Source organism: Myotis daubentonii, chromosome 1, assembly GCF_963259705.1.
Source record: "Myotis daubentonii chromosome 1, mMyoDau2.1, whole genome shotgun sequence".
NCBI classification, from domain to species: domain Eukaryota; kingdom Metazoa; phylum Chordata; class Mammalia; order Chiroptera; family Vespertilionidae; genus Myotis; species Myotis daubentonii.
Genome location: NC_081840.1, coordinates 135,313,115 through 135,328,044, shown reverse-complemented (window position 1 = coordinate 135,328,044; position 14,930 = coordinate 135,313,115). Strand labels below are relative to the sequence as shown.

At 39.7% G+C, this 14,930-nt stretch overlaps 1 protein-coding gene across 2 annotated transcripts in view; it reads right to left on the bottom strand.

Moving 5' to 3' along the window:
* Positions 1 to 14,930, bottom strand: part of PLXDC2 (plexin domain containing 2) — a 425,945-nt gene that overhangs the window by 55,080 nt on the left and 355,935 nt on the right. For both annotated transcript variants that reach the window (XM_059660677.1, XM_059660673.1), the window contains one exon: positions 1,506 to 1,566. In XM_059660677.1, coding sequence (XP_059516660.1) covers positions 1,506 to 1,566 — 61 coding nt within the window. The remainder of the gene's footprint in view (positions 1 to 1,505; positions 1,567 to 14,930) is intronic.

Here is a 14,930-nt window from a genome sequence, read left to right as displayed (position 1 = left end):
CGACACAGGTTTATTCTATACTTTAATCATCCCTGGGACCCATTCAATCCCCTTAATTTTAGATCCTATGTCTTCTCAGCCCCAAAGATCTCATGATCATCTCTTGATTCTACTTTAGTTATCATCTCCATATCCTCGACCTTATCTGCAGTTGAAAATACTTTACTTCTGAAATAATAACTCCAGTTACTCTATTTTCAGCTAATCTATGTACCTGTTCACTCAAATTCTTCTTATCTTGTGATTACATAGAATTATTGTCTTCCTTTATGAATTTTGTTTCTATCACATCAACTTCTTTTTCAATAATATCATGCATCTTTACCTTATTCTTCTTTTCACATCACCTTTACAGAAAATCATCAATATTGAATATAGTTGTTGTTGTTTTCAAAGAAATCTATCTTTTCCTTGACTGCTCAGGCACAGCTGGAGAAAAACCACACAGCCCCCCCCCCCACCCCCCTCCCCAGGGAGGTATAAAAACTCACCTCCTGTATCTTCAACAGTGTCTTTTAGGCTGCTTGGCAACAGCGGCCTGCTTTGCTAACCTCTTCTCCCATTACCCTAAGTATAAATTCCAAACCCTCTTCAATCTACTTAAAAACTCCAGTCCCATAATGCTTCTCCCATTTTTATCTCACGGGCTCATCTTTTATTTCTTAAATAAAAGAGCCATCAGCAAGAATTCCTTTTCTTTACAAATCAGCGCTCTTCCTTGAAGTAGCTCTTTGACAGGATTTGCTTAACTGATAAGAAAAATGGTGTAACTGTTCATTGTTTTTATTCAAAATTCATACCCTAAAACTTAAAGGGTGAAGAAACATAATTTTCTTTGTACATAGATTTCTTTTACAGAATATCTTTATGTGACCCTGAAATGATAATGTAAATGCAATTCCCTAGAAAACTGTTGAACAGGTTCAAATTGCCTCTGCAACTGTACACGTTTATATGAATTGCTTCATTGCATCACTGTCTCCATCACGTTCGCCTGGGAGTTACTGTTTCTATGTTATATCATTTTTAACTTATATCAGCCCAATTTGCTGCAATCAATCTTTTCCTTCATACCACTGGCTTTATAATTTGAGTGGAAAAATATGAAAAATGACTTCCTAGGTCTTAGAAAAGCAGCAAGCAAGAGTTTAAGAGAACTATCCTTTGCTCATAGAAATTCAAATCCTGGTTCTATTATTCCCTATCCACATACCCAAGTCTAGATACCCTCACTACATCCCTCCCCAACGTTTCCCCACCCCTTCCCTCTTCTCCTCTTGCTAATATGGGGGCAATAATAGCTCCTACCTCACAGAATGGGTATAAGAATAAATTGAGAAAATACATGCAAAGATTTACAAGTAAAACCCCAAGTCTGGTACCTATAAGGGACTCAATAACTGCTGTCTACTTTTACCAAATGAGATAGCATTTTCATTAAGTTATAGCATCTATCTATGACAGCGTGTTTCCCCGAATCTTGTCATAATAAAGAACATGTGTACCTCTTCAGGGCATCCACTGTCCACCCAGTCCTGGCGATGACGATCAAAGCCACTGGAACATCTTCAGAGAAGACCACATTGCAGTTCAGAAAAAGAAGTAAGGGTACAGAGTGAGGAGCAAGAATGAAAAGGAAAACATCGGTAAGTAGGTAATTCTCAAATTTTCAGTTTAGCACAACAGGCTTTCTTCTGCAGACCTGTTGATTGGAGCAGCCATAAAGTATTAACAGTGTTCTGGGGAACAACTCATTCCCAGGTGGTCATCCGATTGGGTCAAACATGGCAACAAATGACCCCCCTGAGGCCCACTCCACTGTGCAGGACACTGGGCTCCCAACCCAAAGGTAAGGCCAGTTGCTATTCTGAGAAGCTGGTTGTCCTCATTTCTGATCTCATCATCCAAACAAGTGGATATAGAAAAATATTTTGCAGGTGTCATTTTTTTCAGAATATCAGATCTTTTTTTTTTTTTTAAGTTTTAAAATTTGAGACTCACAGTCATACAAACTCTACTGTATTGTAAAGGGTTAACGCAGCAGGTCCGGGGTGTTGAACCCACACATTCCAAAGAAAGAACCGGCCCTTGGGAGATAAAGCCTGTGGACTATCCTGTTGGATAAATGCAAGGTAGTTTATGCTAACAATATGATTTATGGCGAATGTCTGTTTTATTCACCTGGAGCGCTGGGCCATGCTCTATCAGTTTGAACTCTGTGGGGGCTGGAGACTAGAGATAAGGTTAGTCGTGGAGAATTTCATACCTACGTGACTGACCCTCCATAAAAACCCTGGGCACCAAGACTTGGATGAGTTTCCTCAGTTGGCAGAACATGCTGTGTGTTCACAAACTGCTGCTGGGGGAAGAAGTGCTGCCTGTAACGGCTGCACTGGAAGAGGACAGCCGGAAGCTTCTCGTCCCGACTCTGCCCTCAGTGCCTTTCGCCTTTGCTGATTTTCATCTCTATCCTTTTGCTATAGAAAATGGCAGCCTGGGGTATAACAGCTTTTCTGAGTTCTGTGAGTCCTTCTACTGAGTCATTCAATCTGAGTGTGGTCTTGGGAATCCCTAACAACACTATGATTAGGTCATATCTAAAATGGCCACTTGAGCAAGCACTGGGCTAGTAAGATTTTGTTCACTCTTTCTTCCTCGACTGGAATAATTTTCTGCTCTCTAGCTACAGTCCATTGATTTTTTTTAAAGAAACACAAAAATTACTCTCCAGAGCCCATTCTGATAAAGTTTCATAATTGCTATTGATCACATCTTACTTTACTATGTAACTTTTCTTCTTTATACAAAATGTCATGTGCTTATTTACCAAACTTGTTAACATTTTAAAGTTATGGCCAGTGTCATATATGATCATACCTAGTATGGCTGACACATGATTTTATTTTCTTATTAGAAATTCAAAGTATTTTTGTCAGTTTATTAAAATTAAAGACTTAAATTGCTCCTGAATTTAATATCTATATAGTCATTTGCATACAATATATATGAATCCATCTAATAAATGTTAACCTAAAGATATTTAAATATTTTTAAAAATAAATGAAGACTATTCAACTTTTGTCTTAAATTTCCTTATAGGGCTTATAGTGCTACTATTCTTTCCCACTTGTTTTGCAGTGGGTCCACATGATGACTTTTTCTAAGAATCTTTGCCAGAGATTATGCACTATGGCATGAATGAGCATAATTTAATTCAAGTGGAATGTGAAAACAACTCTACTGTCAACATAAAAACACACACACCATATCTATCATTCTGCCCAGACATGATTCATTGGAGCTCAGCTATTTTATGCCTACCATCTGTGTTGAATGAGCATAAGTGTGGAATAAATATCAGTGTGTGACCTGGCACGCTAACTTTGAGAATCCCCAGTTGGTCAAGGCCATCTCTGGTTATGCAAAGCAAGTCTAACAGTTAGCGTCTATTTAATTCCACTTGAGTTAGATGGTTGTTCCCTCCTGTTCTTTTTGCCTGTCAAGTTTGTTTAAGTACTGAAAAATATACATACTGACATTGTTTTGCAAGGTGGGGATATATTGGTTTTTTACAATAACAATATTTTGGGGGACCACCTGACTACAAATAATTAAGTAGAATAGATCACTTTAAAATGAAATTTGTTTTTACATACTGTATGGCAAATGTATTCAAAGACAATGGCAAATAACAACTTTTACCTTATTTTATTACCAGATTGTAGTAAATCTTAAATTTATAAGTCAACTGAAATTTTATCTTAAGTAATTAGTTCTTTAAATGGTTAAATCAATCCCAGGGAAAAGTTCAGAAGCACTGCATTTTTGCTTGATTTATTAGATGGTCCCCCAGTTATATATGTGAAATTAGGTTCTACTGAAAATATGTGATTCAATTAAGCAATTTATTCATTTATTCACAATTGATTCTCTATTAATTGATCTGCAGTTTACTAATTGCTAGGGTAGTAAGGATTAACAATGGCAAACACCAATAAGATTTGGTTTGAAAAGCTCATGCATTCTGTAGCTTACAGTGCCTTAGAAGTTAACACAACTGCCGCAGCCGATTTGGCTCCGTGGATAGAGCTTAGGCCCATGGACTAAAAGGTCTCAGGTTTGATTTGGTCAAGGTCACATAACCAATGGATCTCTCTCTCTCTCTCTCTCTCTCTCTCTCTCTCTCTCTCTCTCTCCCTTCCTTCCACACTCTCTAAAAAATCTTCCTTGGGTAAAGATTAACAATAACAAATATTAACACAACTGAATGCTGCTTTTTAAGCATTTTTTATAACCTAATATAATCTAAATAGCACCCAAAAGCAATTATAAACAAAATAGTGTGTGTATGCTATAAATTATTAAGAAAAACCACCTTTATGTTATTTCTGAATTCAAAATAAACCAAAAATCACTTTTGAGATCAACTTCCTCTCTCCACTGAGCTGCTGTGTTGTTGTTTTTTCTAACACAGAGACATTAACAATGCCATGCTCCGGCATATTGATTTCCAGACATTTAAAAAATATACTTTTATTGGTTTCAGAGAGGAAAGGAAAAGGAGAGAGAGGTAGAAACATCAATGATGAAAGAGAATCACTGATCAGCTGCCTCCCACATGCCCCCAACTGGGGATTGAGCTCACAACCAGAGCATGTATCCTAACCAGGAATTGAACTGTGACCTTCTGTTTCATAGGTTGATACTCGACCACTGAGCCACACCAGCAAAGCAATTTCCAGACATTTTTAACACTGTTAGCAAACAGACTATTCTACATTGTAATCATCTAGCATTCCTGTTAAACTAAATTCCTGGGTATATCTGTATAAGAAAGATTCTCTGATGAATTTGGGTTCAGCAATTTTCATTGTAAATAATCATCCCACATGATCCTTACCACACTGAAATCTGAGAACCACTGACATCCCATCCTATATGTCCCCATAGCAGGCCCCTTCCCACTCCTCCGCCCATCACTGCAACCTGTTCTTATGACCCTTAGTGCCCCTCCCTGAATGTGCTGTGCTCTTTGAGGTCTCTGACTTTGAACCTGCTGTTACTTGTGTCTAGAATACCTTCCCTGTTTCTTATCAGTAAACCCAATTGAACTGAAGCTTATCTACTCCAAGAAGCGTCTACTTTCTTCCCATCCAGAAGGGTTAGCAACCCTTTCTCAGTGCCCTCAATATCAACCCGATGTCAAGTGCTACTATCTATTACACTATAATTGGTTGTGTTCGAGCTTATCTTAACAAGACCTCGAGGAGAACATGGTTCAAAGTGAGGATTTGGAGTTCAACTGCTTGAGCTGGAATTTTGGCTTGGGCACAAAACAGGTATGTAATCTTAGGAAGTTATTTTTCCTATCTAATCTTGTTTCCTCATCTGCAAAATGAGATAGGAGAGGTTATGTAAAGATTAAAGTTAGAGCTTGCTCCATAGTCAGCATTTAGTCAATAGCAGCTGTTTTTCATACCTAGGTCATGACTTTGTAGTATACATGTGGTAAGGTCGACAACTGTTGAAAATGAATCAGTGAGATTTTCATGATATGAGCAGTATTTTGGAAAATATTTAGGAATTAATTGTGTATCATATTAATGTGAAATATACTTTATCATCATATCTGGGAATCTATAATAATAAAAGGGTAAGATACTAATTAGACCGGACATCATTCCTGATGAAACCAGGGCCTGAGGGAAGCCCGGGTCCCGGGTGCCAGAGGGAAGCCGGTGCCGGCAGCCGGGGGAAGGAAGGCCTACTCTCTTGCATGAATTTCATGCATCGAGCCTCTAGTTAGTATTATAAAATCTTATGAGAGAATATCAAAGTTGCTCTCAAATATGGGACAAATCTTTATTCAATATTTATAAATAAGGCAGAGATTATATGGTTTTGTAAATATTTCTCAAAAACTGACTTAAATATGTTTATTTAATGCATATTTAACTTTACACATCTATTTAATATGTATCCTAACTTTGATGTTTCTAATGTTTTTTGGAAGAAGTTATTTCCTTCTTCTTCTCACTCTTACCTAATTCCAAAACAAATGGATAGAGAGCTATACTTCAAATTAATTGTACTATTCTCCTCTCACTTTCAATGGGATGTTGATTTCAAAGCCCCCAGGGACCATGTTAAGCGAACCCTATTAAATTAGGCAGCCTAGAAAACAAACAATAGCTTGAAGTATCTATCCAGTCAAGAGATTAAAGTGTAAACCTCTTCAAATATCTAACATATCTGTTTTGTAGAAAGAATTTCAGAAATGACTTATTTTATAAGGGTAATATATTCAGGCGAAGGAAATAGAGTGAAAAGACATATATATATGTATGTATATTAGTAGCCCGGTACATGAATTTGTGCACATTGAAATGGAATTAATTAGAGGAAATATTTTAATACTGCTATTTGCCCTTTCTCTATAATAGAAGTGTCAGAGATGAAAGAAAATTAGTAAAATTTATATGAAAATAATATATAAATTTATTAATAAATAAACATTAACAACATGATATAACAACAACAAAGACATGAAATAAAAACATTGATACAAACAATGACTGATAAATTGATTAAACTTATTCTAATATCTTCCTGTATACCACATTAAGAGTGAAAACACTTTCAGAGTACTTGACTAATTTCCCTTGTGATGAAGCATTTACAAGTTTAACTTCACACACTCTTCAAACTCAAGAGAAATCAACATATAACCGACCATGTCCGAAAACGGGTTCAGGTAGAAATATTCCTACTCTGTCTAGAGTTTGTCCTTGTGATTTATTAATAGTCATCACAAATGCTGGCATCACAGGAAACTGTCTTCAAATTAATTTAAATGGGAGGCCAGTGTCAGACGGGGACAAATCAATTCTTGGAATCAGAACAACCTCTCCTTCCACAGATCCTGTTAATACTTCAGCTTTGATAATGTTAGGTCACAATCTTTTGATAATAAATCTAGTACAATTACAAAGACCCCATTCACTATTAAGATTTCTCAGTAGCATGATGATTGCACCCACTTTCAATTTTAATTTATGTCACGGCATTCCTGAAGGAGTAATACTATTAATAAATTCCATGGGAAAATTTCCCTTTTCAGCATCACCTGTTGGATCAATGGAATCATTACTCAAATTTGTGTGAAAATCTCCGAGTATATCCAAAATTTCATCATTTAATTTTTGAACATGCTCATTTATTTGGACATAGAATCACACGTTTAGATATATTTTTAATATTATCTATAGATATAGTATTTTCAAAGGTAGCTTCAATAATAGATTCATTACAAATCATTTTACAGGGGATTTCAATAACATCCATTCCTAGATGAAAACTGCAATCATCTAAATGAAAACTTTGACATCTCCAAGTTTTACTAACCTCTCACTATAAGCAGAATCCTCTGATCTCATATTTGTTTTAAGAGATAACTTTCTGAAACATCCCCAAAACATCACAGTACTTTAAACTCATTTGTACTATGGCCGATCGCATAGCATGCGGCACAATACTGAGACATTGTCAAAAATCCCCTCTGAAAAGGAGAATTTTCCCACCAATTGCAACATTCAAATTCATAATTTCTCTTAGTAATCTGTCTATGGTATTTATAGCATGACTGGATGCCATGGTGCATTTATCAATAATGAGAAGTTGGGCCTTTTTAATGGTTTTAGCAACTTCGCTCTTTATATCGAGTCTGGAAATGGAAGTTTCATTTAATGGAATTGGTAATTTATATTGGGAATGAAAGGTTCTTCCACCAAGAAGTAAATTTGCAACAATTCCGGTAGATGCTGTGGGTAAAACAGTACCACCACGACCTCTAATATAATGTGTTGAAACTTTATAAAAATATGTTTTTCCACTACCGCCTGGATCATCCAAGAAAAAGCATTTGGGGTGTTCAGTTTGATCTTCAATGGCTGAACTTATAGTCTGAAAGGCTGCCAACTGTTCATCATTCAGAGAATTTATCAAAGCCTTTGCCTGTTGTCGCCCTTACGATTCCTCACATGTATTTGTATTCGTTAGTAAAGGATGGTCCAAAAGTTTGAAATGTGAACATTTCATTCCATGCAATGTGAATACCTCTTGAATTTTGTTAAGGGCATGCATTTCACAGTTTACACAGGCACCTTCTCTTCAGTGTAATTTCCAACAAAAATCTTCAATAAAATGAGATTTATTCTCATCCCATAATTTGTCTGCACCAGAAGGACATCCAAACACACATATGTATGCAAAAAGTTGCCATAGTTGTTTGGGCATATTAAGGATGATCACATCAATCGTATCTTTTCAGATAGTGTTGATTAATAATCCTCGATGTTTAGCAGCTTCACGAAATGTATCATAAATTACACCTCCTACAGTTTGCAGATCATCAAAACTTATTGCACTTTTTACATGCAGAAGCAAAAGTCTAAGGTAATATAGTTCTGGTTCTTTAAAGCTCACAGTGAACAGTCTACCTAATACTTTATTCCCACCCTTTTGGCGTTTTGTCCACAAAGAATTATTAAACACATAATGTTGTGGAATCTCCCAATAATAATAATTACACACGTCAGAATTTTCTCTATTCAATAAGAACCATGCCATCAAAGTCGAGTTATGCCTTTTAGCCCTATCTATAACTTCAGCAAAATCATCAGTATGAAAACACAAATTATTTTCATTTGGCAAATGAATAGCTAATCTTGTGATTGCATGAGATTGGTCATGCATTCACATTGCAAAAAGCCTCCAAACAGCCTCAGGAGCGCTCACATACCTGGAGTCAAAGAAGTCCTGTACTTCATCATGATTGATAATATTTTTTTCAGAAATTTGAATATTTGCACAATTGTGCAAATAAAGGTATAGATGTATTTAAATAAATATTTGACACTTTTAATCGATGCACAGACTTCAATGTTTATATGACAGTTATACTTAAGGCACAAATATGGGTTATAAGGGACAATCCAAGTGTTAAAGACAATTCTATTTCCAATAGACATGGTGCTACCAGGTCTTCTTTTGTATTTGGGATATCCAGCAACATTTTCAGTAGTCACATTTTGAAATTCTTTTGGACATCCCTTTGAACATTTTTTTTTTTATTTTCCACATGGACTATTTGGATTTTGCATTCCACATGGTCCATGTACCATATTTGATGTTACAATTTGAAAAAATTGAGGATACTGGTCTTCATCTGGAATTTCTGCCTTAACTATATGTCAATGTCATCTCCTGTTCAAAATTTGGATTCACTATCTAATATCAATAATATGTGAGCATGAGGCAGTCTGCGTTTCTGAAATTCAATGACATGAATTTTAGCTATTACTTTGCTAAATAAATGGAATTTACACATATCATTTAAAAGAGCATTCAGCTTAATATTAAAAGCTCTGGCTACCAAGTCAGGTCTGTTTTCAACTTTTTGCCAGTGTTGTAAATTGTTTCTAATATCTGCCCATTTTGGGTTTCATGTCATGATTATGAATAAATTGGGCTTGCCATACTTCATTACAATTGCCATAGCATCCTGATATCGCTGCTGCATATTTTTGGGACTACCCTCAGAAGATGATGGAAGTATTATCATTTTACCAATCAGCACATTGTCATTTTCAGATTTAGATGTGAGATAATCCAACAAACCGCTATATTTTTCAATTCTCAACTTAGATTAGTTTGCTTTAATGAAATTTATCTGATTCGCTTCCATTTTTTAATATGAATCGACAATATACTGTTGAGTTAATTTTCCTGCATTTAAAATAGGATTGAACGTGTCCCAGGCGGAGAGATGAAATCCATAATACTGCATTTGTGTGACTCATATCCTTATATTTCATCTAGTATCATTGTCAATTACACTGTCATCTCTGAGTCTTAATGCAATATCCATTCCCCAGGCTTTTTCACCATGTGGAAAAAGAATAGGATATGTCATTGCCTCTAATGTAGGAAACAGGATATTGATTCGTTTCATTTTAGTGGCGTTCAGATTATTGGGATCTGGTTTACAATGAATGAGCAAGTCCCTTTCAAAAGGAGGTTCTCCATCTTCGTTTCTGAATATGGCAGCAACGTCGGTTACACAGGGAGAATTATATCTACTCGGGTCACTGTTACGATCATATTTAATTGCCATTGTTACTGCTGTGGGAGCAATACCTTTCACTGCTGCTTCAGATTGGGCTTCCTTTTCTACCTCATGTAGCATCTTGTATGATTTTGTTAATTCATTTATTTCATGCATGAGTTTGTTGATGTTGATCATGAGTCTTACTGAGCAACCTTGGTTTTCTGGCATTGCTAATCTTTTACTTGTAGCTTCAGCTGTATCTAAAACAGAGAGTTGAGCAAACTTCTGAGAAACACCATCCGAAGGATGTAAAGTTCCAGTATGGTGATAAACTTGTCTGTGTATTCTAAAACAGTATGGCCCATATCCTGATGGTGATGCAATATTTGCACCCATGGAAGCAAAAGCAAAAGAACTATTTATCGAACGAATATTTTCCATGAAATTTTTACTGTCAGAATCTTCATTTATCATTAATTTTTTTAAAAAATATGCCGGGTATTCTGGAAAATGCATATGATTTGAACAAACTTTACCTTTGCTACAACATCGACAAATTTTCCATCAGATGGTTTTTTAGTGATAGACAAAATTGACATGTAACAGTCATTCCACCACAACCATGTTTGATAATTGCATGTTCATTTACTTCATTTTCGCTGTGAAGGCAGTTCCTACCAGTACTGGTAGTACTTGCCGATGGCTGTTCTTCAGGCATATTCTGCTGACAATGCTGGCTTCTTTCAGCTTCGGAGGTATGTTGTGCCAATAGTTGGTCTTCAGACACATTGTGTCAATGCCGCCAGCTTCTTTCAGTTTCCGAGGTACATTGTGCCAATAGTTGGTTTTCCGACATATTCTGTCAATGCCGCCACTTTCTTTCAGCTTCAGAGGTACTTTGTGCCAGTAGTTGGTCTTCAGACATTCTGTCCACACCAGCCGGGGGAGGGACAGGTGGAATCGGGCTCCTTCCTCCCTCTTGTCAGGGCCAGGAGTGGGGGTGGCCGATTGGGGGTGGGGCTGGTGGGAGAAGGGGCCTATCCAGGCTTTCTTGCCCCTGGTTGCTGGCAGCTGGCCCCACCCCTGAGGCTGCCACTGCTTGCCATCTGTGTGGTGCCGCCCCCTCTCCCCCACCGGTCACCTCCCTCTGTGGGCAAAAGGCGTGGGGTGCCATTACTTGGCTGGCCTGGGCCTCCCTCTGTGAGGAGATAGCCGGCTGGCCCCACCCACCCGCCACAGTGTTGCTAGCCAGTGGCCTGGGCCTCCCTCTGTGGGGCAATGGATTGCAGGCCCCCAGATTTATACCCTGCAGAGGGAAACCCCACCCCCCGCCGCAGCACTGCAGGTCAGGTAGCCTGGGGCTCCCTCTTTGAGGCAAGCAGCGCACAGGGAGGCCCTGCCCACCCTGCGAGGCTCTGTGATCCATGCTGCACAGAGGGAGGCCTGCCCACCCTGCTGGAGCTCTGCAATCAATCGCAGAGCAGAGGGAGGCCCTTCCAACCCAGCCGGGCTCTGTCATTCATCGCTGCCCACAGGAAGGCCCTGCCCACCTGGCCTGGGCTCCACCATTGATCCCCACCCACAGGAAGGCCCTGCCCACCCTGCCAGGGCTCTGTGATCAATCGGTTCTTGCAGCCGTGGCGGCTTGCCTCTGCCCTGCGGGGGCTTGCCTTGACCCTGGCAGCCCCGGCTTCTTAAAGATTAAAAATGAAGTGTGTTGACAGCACAATTGAGCATGTATCATTTCACCAGTGAAAAGAAGCACCTACAAAAGAGAAGTTAGGAAAGAAAACTCACAAAATTTGAAGTCCCAAAGAGCAGTTAGTTTCTAGATCAGGAGTCAGAAAATGTTTTTTTGCAAAGGACCAGATTAAGTAATTTAGGCTTTGCAGGCTGCATAGTTTCTATCTTAATAGTCACTTCTGCCATTGTAGCTCAAAAGCAGCCATAAACAGAGGCAGAAAGACATGGGTGTGGCTATGTTCCAATAAAATTGTATTTAGAAAAACCAGGAAGTAGGTCAGATTTGCCCCTTTTGCTATGGTTTGCTGAACTGTTATCTAAAAATAAAGATCTGTAAAATTCTGAAAATTTTAGGACAAATACCTCATAGAGTTGTCTGTTGATTTAAATGGTCCTTGCAGCCTTTGGTGTATTTATCATAGTGTGCAACTTAATGGAAAAATCTATTGTACATTTTTGCCACAGTCTGCAAAAGTGTGAGAAATGATCTTCAGGCATCAAACAAAAAATGGAAAGAGGCTTTTAAAAAAGCAAAAGTATTTTATCTGAGAAGTAAGTATAATGAAAAACAGCTGTGATTATCTATATACTAGAGGCCCGGTGCATGAAAATCACGAACTGGGGTGTCTCTCAGCCCAGCCTGTGCCCCCTCGCAGTCCGGACCCCTTGCTCCTTACCGCCCGCCTGCTCGCTGCTCCTCAGCGCTGCCGTGGAGGCGGGAGAGGCTCCTTCCACCGCTGCTGTGCTCACCAGCCATGAGCCTGGCTTCTGGCTGAGTGGCACCCCCCCTGTGGGAGCGCACTGACCACCAGGAGGCAGCTCCTGCATTGAGCTTCTGCCCCTGGTGGTCAGTGCACATCATAGCAACCTGTCGTTCTGGTCATTCCACGCAACGGTTGCTTAGGCTTTTATTTTCTACTAGAAGCCAGGTGCACAAAATTCTTGCATGGGTAGGGTCCCTAAGCCTGGCCAGCAATCAGGGCCGATCTGTGGGGTGACTTGTGGGGTGATAGGGGTCCCCTGCTGCCACCCGTCTTGGCTGGCCTGGCACCGGCCGCTCACCGGCCCTGCCCCATGCCGCCACAGCCAGTCGCCTCCCTCTGTGGGGCGACTGGCGGGACAGTCAGGGGGCCCCGCTAGCACCTGCCCTGGCTGGCCTGGGTCCTGCAGGCTGGGGACAGCTCCTGCAGTGAGCGTCTGCCACTGGTAGTCAGCATATGTCACAGTGAGCAGTCAAACTCCTGGTCAAACTCCTGGTCGAACTCCTGGTTGAGAGGACAATTTGCATATTTGCCGTTTATTATATGTCTTATATAATAAAAGCCTAAGCGACCCAACGACCCGTCACTATGATACACACTGACCACCAGGGGGCAGACGCTCAATGCAGGAGCTGTCCCCCAGTGGTCAGTGCGCTCCCACAGCGGGAGTGCCGCTCAGCTGACCTATGGACACCAGACACCAGGCTCACGGCTGGCAAGTGCAGCTGTGGTGGTGCAAGCTTCTCCTGCCTCTGTGGCAGCGCTATCAAGTGGTGGCTACTGGGCAGCGGTGGCAGGTGCAGCGGGGTCGGGATGAGCGGGAACAACATGGCCGGTCTAGGCTCAGGCTCCTCCCCAGCCACCTGCCACTTTGCACACTACTACATCCCTCGGAGGATGTCAGAATGCCAGCAGTCCGACATCCCCTGAGGGGTACTGGATTACAAGAGGGCACAGGCCAGGCGGAGGGACCCCATTGGTGCATGAATCCGTGCACGGGGTCTCTAGCATAGATATAAAAGGCTAAGCAACCATCTGACCAGCAGCTATGACGTGCAATGACCACTAGGGGGCAGACGCTGCACAGGAGCTGCCGAGCTGTGGTGACTTGGCAGTGGCGGTTCTCGGGTGATGCACCCTGGAACTTGAGAGGAGGGAGCTTGATTCTGGGGTGCATCACCCAAGACCCGCCATCGGCCTGATCCCTGCAGGCAAGGTTGAGGGACCCCACCTGTTGGAGGGACCCCGCTCACTCCGCAGACACCCTTTGACCCGCAGTGCCACCCCAGATGCAGCCAGCTGGGAGGGACCCTGAAAGGTTGGTTCCAGGGCATGTCTGACCATCTCGTCCAGTCCGGCCCCACCAGCCACCTTCTAATTAATTTCCTTTAGATATGCACGAATCTGTGCGCGGGGCACTAGTAACTAATAACATTTTGTTATAAGGTAAAACCAATAATATGAAGCTGTAAGATATGGAGATTTTATTTTGTTTTGAAATACGAAACATTTTTAATAGGAAAGGTGAGTCATATTAAAAATTTTGATTATAATCATTAATCTCAATAAAAGTTAGTAAAAAATTCTATCTCATTTCCTATATGGAACATACTTATTATTTCTAATTAGCCTTAGGAATGAGATAAGTGATTTCATTTCTAAAAAGAAGAAACTTGAGCTTAAAGTTTTTCAGAATCTTTATGCCTGAACCACTCTGGGAGTATTAGGTAAATCTAATTATACAACCTATTGCATACACAATAATGTAAGATAAATTATGACATTTTACATCATTATAATATGCAAATATATGCAAAGTATGCTTGCATAATATGTTTTCATGAAAGCTCTTGATGTTACTTGTAGCTCAGAATCATAATCCAGTGCCAAAAGAATAGTTATCTGCAGAATGGGGAAAGTCTGTTTTGGAGATGAGTTTCAGATGGAAAACGGGTCAAATCATCTGATATCTGATATCCTTGTAATTTCCATATGTGTTATCTTGCAGAGTGGCAGGTTTTATAAAATAAAGGCTTAATCTTTCCTCTAGATTTCTAGAATCTAGAAGCATAACAATAGCAGTTTGTTTATCTAATTTAAAAAATTCACATCTTATTCCTCTTTCCTCCCCCCAAAAAGCCATTTTTGTTACTTTTAGATTTTTATTCCTTTATTTCACTAAAAAATATTTTCAATAAGGAAAATGATTTTTGTAATTGGCTTTTCATGCTAGACTTCTTTCTTTGTAGGAGTGTCACCTCCTGATGTTAATTAAGTTTACCAAGATTATTAGATATCTGAGTACTTATTTTATACCT